Source organism: Arachis ipaensis, chromosome B07, assembly GCF_000816755.2.
Source record: "Arachis ipaensis cultivar K30076 chromosome B07, Araip1.1, whole genome shotgun sequence".
In the NCBI taxonomy this organism is placed as follows: Eukaryota; Viridiplantae; Streptophyta; class Magnoliopsida; order Fabales; family Fabaceae; genus Arachis; species Arachis ipaensis.
In genome coordinates, this window is record NC_029791.2 from 39,977,910 (window position 1) to 39,985,571 (window position 7,662).

Sequence of the window (7,662 nt, forward strand, 5' to 3'; positions counted from 1 at the left end):
AAATTTCAAATTTCTAGTATTTAAATATTTTTCTCGTAATTTATAATTTAATTTGTCTTATTAATCATAAATCATTGAAAGATGGATTTAATTTGTTTGTATGTAATTATCGTATATTTTATGTATAATTTTAAAAATACATATAAATATATGATATTCGTAGTGTTGAATTATAAATAATAACATTTAAAATAGTTATTAACATATCGCACATGAATCAATTTGGTTTTTAGAAAATTTAACGCTTTAATTTGGTCTTTGAAAAAATGTGACACATAAAAAACTTTACTTTGCATATCGATGTCTAACAGATGGCATCAACATATATAACGTTAAAGAAAGAAAAAATATAACTAAAGTTTGTAGATCAAATTGAAGCAATGAATTTTATTTAAAATCAGCTTTCAAAATTATCTTTGTTAATCCTCTATGATAAGCAACATAAAGACCATAATATGTATTTCCCATACTTGAACAAGTGATGTTGCATGAGTCCAGAAAGCTACCTCCTTAAATCACACAAGGCTAGTTTCAGAATTCTTCACACTTCACAGTTAGCATATTTAGTTTCCTTAATCTAAATATTAATTAAGTAAGCAGATAATCCTAAACTATTATTATTTGGTCGACTTCGCTCAAGGGCATATGTGTCAATGCATGCTCTATATAATTGAAGCTCCGTTCCATCTTCTTGGTTACACACAGTTTCCACTTTCCACTTTGACTGTTCCCAACTCACGCTTCTTCTCTCTCTTTCTCTTGCACTTCAACAACACTTGCTCCTTTTCCGATTCGGATTCACATCTATCTAATTTTTAGTTTTCCTCGTAAGTTCTTCTTTCTCTACCCTTGATTCCGTTGTTCTTTTTCTCTTTTTTCTTTTTAAAAATTTTCTCTAATGAATCTCATGTTTTTTAGGGTGCTAGAGCTTCAATTCTGCAGTTGAATCTTAATTTTATACCGTGAAATCACAAGGAAAATTTCATTTCTTTTTTATTCTTACACTTTTTTGGGGGATAAATTTCGTTTATATGTTTGATATTGTCTTAAGGAATTTCTATGCATAGTTTTCAAGCAAGTTACATAATTTCTATGCTAGTTTGTTTTTTAAAATAAATTTTCCCCAATATTAGTGGAAATAGGTTTTGTCTTTGCAAATAGGATTACGGGGAAAAAGAAGAAAGGCAGGAAGATTTTTTTCTCTATCTTTTTATTGATTCATCATGTTTTTTTTCTGAGATTTCAGTTAATACAGATTAATTGTTATTTGTAAATCTAAGCAATTATTTAGATCTCTGATGTTGAAAAATGTTTTTTTTTTTGCAGTATCTTTGCAAACAGATTCTATTCTTTTTAGCTGAAGGGAGTGTGGTGTTGGAATTTTTTTTCTCTCTTTTGAAGATAAGGGACACAAAGCAGCATGCGGTGGTGGCTTAATCTTTCTGTTGATGTATACCGCAAAGTCATTTCCCTGAACCTATATTGCAAAGTGATTCTGTAACTTGCGATTATTACAAATATAACCCTTCTCAACTCTTCTTAGTGTATTATTCTCTTTACTACAATCACCTCAATGGGTTCCACTTTCTTTGTTGTTATCCCTTGTTATGTCCGTCAGATCAGCTGAATCATTACAGCCCAATCTCGATTTCGGACATCTCTGTTAGATTATTACTCTTAGTTGTCTTTTTAGAATATTAGTTTTCATTAGCTAGTAGGTATTGCACTTAATCTTTAGGAATTTAAATTTCATTCACCTTTGGTCTTATTAAATTGATCAGATCAGAAACCTGTTTTCGCTGGCTTTGTAGTCTTCAGATTTCGTAAAATTTGTTTGTCATTGTCTTCTGGAACATTGTGTTCTTCTGATATTGTTGAAGGGTTGGGAAAAAGTAGTTATGGTGTGCCAAGCAGCAAGTCAAACCAGATTTCGGGCATTGAAACATGAGAATGGTACTGCAGGTTGCTCCACCATTATAGTTAGGGTTATAGCGTGCTTCCAACCTCTTAGAGAATGCCAGGTATATATGAGTTATTGTTTGTTCTCCCTTTCCTAATTTATGAATTATGTTGTTAATACTTTTGTTTTGGGTGTTCTTTTGCAGGCTGAATACTTTCGTCATCTCCTCAAGCCGGTGACGTAATAGTTTTTTTCTGCCTTGCGTTAATTTCGGGGTTACGAGTGGTGGTTTTGGTTGTTTTTTCTTGTTGGTGAAAGTTGAAGAAGTTTATAGTAAATAGTTCTTGCGTTGAAATTTTTTGTTGTAAGGTAAATATTGGATTGGTTAATTTGTCATTTATTGATTGAAATTTTGTTGATCTCCAATTCTAATTTGTTTATAGATATATGCTGATGGTTTCATGATTCATGTCTGAAAACCTTTTAGGTGATTGTTCTGGTGTGATGGGAGAAGACTGCGGAACTTGGATGCCGCAGCTGCATTTTGATTGGCAGTCACCCAATTTGAATTCTTATGGGGGGAAGCAAAATGGCATATCTGCTGCCGTGAACTCAGGCATCAATAACATGGCCACGAGGAATGAGACAATGCCAACATATGCATCCTCTGCACTACCGCATTTGCAGTTAGGACATTCCAATGCACCACCTCATGGTTGGTTTTATTGTTTGCCTCGCTTCCGACAGAGTTTTACACCTAACCCTGTCCCAAACTTAAATGCCGAAGAAAAACTCCATTCGGGCTGTGTCAAAACTTTCAGGGAGGAAACTAAACCTGGCGGTGAATCTGGTTTCCATCAGAAGCAATTCCTGGTCATCGACCAATCAGGTGATAAAACAACCCTTATTTATAGCTCACGGCTTGGGAGTCCTGTCGAGTGCCTTGCTTCTTGGAATTCAAAACTGCATGGTTCTAATAACTTGAACAACGTGAATGAGCCGTCTTTTGGAAGAGATTTGAACCATGTGGTTGGACCAACTTTAGACGGTAAAGTTGATGATGAAAATCGGGGAACGGACACTGAAAGTGAGATGCATGAAGATACAGAAGAAATCAATGCACTACTTTACTCCGATAGCGAGGGTTACTCCACTGAGGATGATGAAGTTACTAGCACTGGCCATTCACCGAGTACAATGACCAGTCATCATAACCAGGAACCAATTAGGGAAATTGCAGAAGAAGTCGCTAGTTCTGCTGGAAAAACAAAGAAGCGGAAGCTGTACCAAGAAAATCATGCGGATGAGCATGTTATGGATACAGCAAGTTCTCTGAATCTGAACAGACCCTTAAACTTGGGAGACGATGCAGAATCAAGATGCTCCTGTGGCAGCAACAGTCAAGGGTTAAATGACGAAATAAGGTCCTTGTTAGGCAACAAGAAGATGAGGAAGGAGAAGATACAAGAGGTTCTGAGCATTCTGCAGTGCATAATTCCCAGTGGGAAGGACAAGGAACTTGTCGAGCTTCTTGACGAAGCCATAGGATCCTTGAAATCCTTGAAGATGAAGGCCAGAGCTCTCGGACTCGATGCCTTCTAAGTAAATCTTTTCTTAACAGGATTACTTGTCACATTATAATTTATATACTATATTAGTTACGTTTTGAGTTCTGGTGTGCAAAATAAAGCAAGGCAACAGTGGATTCTGATGGAAATTGGCTACATTAAGGTGAGATCACATCTTTCAGCAAAAAGAGTTCTGAAGTTTGAAGTGTGAATTAATTGTTAGATCGAATGCAGTCAGAGAATGAAGTCAAGAACTCCAAGCCTTCAAATTAAAAGGCTTTCTTCTACTTGTCTTACCTGTTGCCTAATTTGTTATTCTGTGTGTTAAAAGGAGGAGGGGATCTGAGAATTCAGTATGGTGCAAAAATATTAAGAAGAAAATTAAAGGAAGGAGAAAATGTGAAATCATTATTAGTCCATTTTCTTGGGGGTTGGAGAAAGTAGCACTCAGAGTGTGGCATGGGGTATGAGCTGTAATTTTGAATTGAGAAGACTTGGTGGTGGTGGTTGATTTTCCAAAAAGTGACCCAAAAACAAGTGTGCACGCGTCTTGGCTGTTATGGGCCCCAACAGAACCCTTCACTCCCTCCTTCTTTTTGGATCCATGTCATGTTTCATTCATTCATTCAATCCTTGTGTGTGGGTTCTTGCCTTTTTTTTTTCCTTCTGATCTTTAATGTATAAAAAATGGTATCACTATAGCCAAGGCAAAGCACCTTCTCTCTTTTTATGGTGACCGGTACAACTCGTTTGAGGGTCCCTTCTCTCCTCTCCTCTCTCTCATTCGCAATATTTTCTACTGTATTGTAAACTATGGCTTGTGGGAAACACTGATATTTGTGTTTTATGCTTCTGATTAATATTTATTATTATGGGTTTCAGTTGTTGTGAACCATAATTGGTGTAAGCACTTGTTAAAAGAAACGGATGATGATATGTTGATGTATTGGTTGGATGTATGATTTTCAAAGTTTTATTGTGTGTTATTGTTGTCCTTTTGCTAGTGTAGTTACGTCGCATGCACGCATTTATTATGAGAGAGTGAAATATATGCTTTTTAATTAATTTATATTTTATTAATTATTGTTATTATTATTTGGATGATTGATTCCTATGCCCGTGAGATATATATATCATATATGAAAATGTAAAGTCTTTCTATTTATCAAAGGGGAGAGAAAGGGTGTGGTGATAGCCTGATAGAGTGATAGGGGCATGTGGGGACCACAGCGTTGAATTATTACAGGGGAATATGTGAGAGGGAAGGGCACGGGCGTGGATATGGTGAGTGGTCAATAGTCATGGTTGGTAACAAACAAAAGAGAGAATCTTTGTGCAGTGTTTCGTTGAACACTCCTTTGATATGCAATATATTTTCTACAGTGCAAAGGGCAAAGGCCACGCCATTCTTCTTCTTTTCCTTTCTAAGTGTTTAATGCATGGTTCATATGGGGATCCTATATTCCTATCGGTCAACAACCAGTTAATCTTTGATTATAGATAGTAATATGGTTTAAGTAATTTTTTATTTTTTATTTGCATAAAGTATGTGTTATGTATTTAGTGATACTGATACGTCTTAAAACTATTTTTAACATGTAATTTTAAGCAATTTTTATTCTTTAACATTTGATTTTGATCAATTTTGTATTTATTATTTCAGGGGTAACCAATTACTATTTTTTTTCAAATTATTAAGTTTATGTCTATTATACTCTCCTTTACTATTATGGTCACAATTTTTTCTAGCTTCTTTTTTCCAATCTTCCACCATATGACCATAAACACTCATCTTACCGTTGCCTCCACCACCACATTGTCGTGGGCACGACCAACCATCCTCCTCCTCATTTAGAACCTCGATCTTGTGCGATAAAACATCAGTATTACTTTCTTACATATTTATCACATATAAATTAAGAAAAAATATAAGGAACAAATTCTATATGTAACCAACTTATTAACATAGTAGCCAATTTTTTAAAAAATTCTGATTTTAAATTTTAAAAAATTAGTTTTACACTTAAAAAAATATGTGTCCTTCCACTCCCTCACTTATCTTCTCATAGTCGTAGTGGAAGCATTTTCTGTTGCCGTTTTGCGTCTCACTTAATTGTCGGATTGCATCGTGTCACTGCAATAACCATGATGTGTCGGCCTTCCTGCAACTCCCATAAACGTAAAACTCGCAGTGTTTTTGCTTTTTCCACTACGTTTTGGAGCTCTCCTGTCGCCAAGTTGTGTATTCCGTGGCTCATAGAAGTGCCACCCCACTACTAGTTTTTCTCATGGACGAGTGGTTGGCATCAATTCTCCCTCAAAATTAGCCACGCTAAGTGCAATCCACAACTCTCCTGCGTTCTGGTCTGAGTGTTTGGATCACAATCAGTTTTGTAGCGTCCATGGCTTCATCAGTTAATGTAGGGGACTCAAATACAGTCGTTTTGTCTGTGAATTATCCTGCTCTTGAAGACAAGTTTGAGGGTGTTAATCTTGCTCCTCGTCAACATGATGATCGTGTATGTTATCTGATATTTAAAATTTTGGATGATTTTTTTTGTTGGTTTAAATGTTTATGTTTGGGTTTGGATGTTTATTTGATAAGGTTTTGTATGTTTATGTTGTAAGCATGTTGGACGTTTCAATATGAATGTGGATAGTTATTGGTTGTTAGGTTTTGGATGTTTATTTTTGTTCTTTTTGAATGTTTTTGTGTCAATATGTTAGTTTTCTTTTTATTTTTTTTATGGATGTGTCTTTTTTTAGTTGTGGGTTTTTTTTTAGGTTTCATGTGTTTAGGTTGCACGCATTTTGGATGTTTTTTCTATTGTATAATGTATGTTTTTAGTCTAGATTTGGATATTTATTAGTTGTTAGATTACAAATCTTTCTGTTAGGTTATGTTTGGATGTTCTTTTTTAAAAGTTTAGGTTGTTATTTTCTTTATTCTTTTATGGTTGTCTTATTTATTTGGTTCTGTATGATTTGTGGATGAGATTTCATATCTTTATATAACAGGTATTTTGGATATTTTTGTTATATAGTGGATATTTTTAGTATGATTTTGGATATTTCTTAGTTGGTTGATTCCATATATTTTTTAATCCTTTTTTGGATGTTCTTTTTCAATGTTTTGGTTGTCTTTTCTTTGTGTTAGCTAATGGTTCACATTTCGGTTGGTTTGAATGTTTTTTATATTCAGTTTTCATATGTTTATTTAGCAAGCATTTTAGATATTTCCTTTTGTTAAATACTGGATGTTTTTAGTATGAATTTGAATATTTATTGCTTGTTAGATTTCAGATATTTCTTGTAGGTCATGTTAGGAGTTTTTTTTTCAACGTTTTGGGTTTTTTCTTTATACTTTCTAGTAGTATCTTTTCGTATGTTTATTTAGCCGGTATTTTGGATGTTTCGTTTTGTTATATATTGAACGCTTTTAGTATGATTTTGGATGTTTATTGGTTGTTAGATTTCAGATGTTTCTGTTTGCTCGTCTTTTAGATGTTTAATTTTTGGTTGTTTTTTCTTTGTGTTTTTCCGAATATATGTTGGATGTTTCTTGTGTTATGGTTCTTCGATGTTTTTTTTTGCTATGGGTTGGATATTTATTAAATGAAGTTATTCTAATTAGATTAGATTGTAGGTGCAAGAAGTTACAACCATTATTGAGCAACATCTGAAACCGTCTAAGAGAATAATCCAATTTTGACAAAAAGAATTTGAAATCTTGTCAAGGAAACTAACTAAAAACCCAGAAAGAAACATCCAAAACTAAAATGAAGCTTCTAATATTTTGAGCAAGTAAAAATCTAAAACTACAAAAAAAAAAAAACAAATCTAAAATCGTCTAAGATGATCATCCAAGTTTAACAAAAGAAACATCTGAATTCTTGTCACTAAAATTTTCAACGAGTAATAAGAGATACTTGTAAAGCTTAACATAAAAAAGCATCCAATAACCTTTAAAAAAACATATATTAAGAAACACATGGAAGAAAGTATCACATGTCCGTGAATAAAGAAACAACAAAACAAATTTCACGGCAAACATAGAAAAATTTTTCAAAACAAACATCCAAAATCTATTGCAAAGATAACGCTTATACAGGAAGCATAACATCCAAAACTCTTACCAAAATAACATCCAAAACTCATGAAAATTTGAGTCATGTTCCCTCCAACGAGAAAATT

At 33.8% G+C, this 7,662-nt stretch overlaps 1 protein-coding gene across 1 annotated transcript; it reads left to right on the top strand.

Annotated features, from left to right (window-relative positions):
• On the top strand, positions 672-4,430 carry LOC107608854 (transcription factor bHLH143). The gene is made up of 4 exons (XM_016310604.2): positions 672-827; positions 1,327-2,021; positions 2,106-2,269; positions 2,388-4,430. Exon 4 carries the CDS (start codon positions 2,405-2,407, stop codon positions 3,500-3,502), a length of 1,098 nt encoding a protein of 365 aa, XP_016166090.1. The 5' UTR covers positions 672-827; positions 1,327-2,021; positions 2,106-2,269; positions 2,388-2,404; the 3' UTR covers positions 3,503-4,430.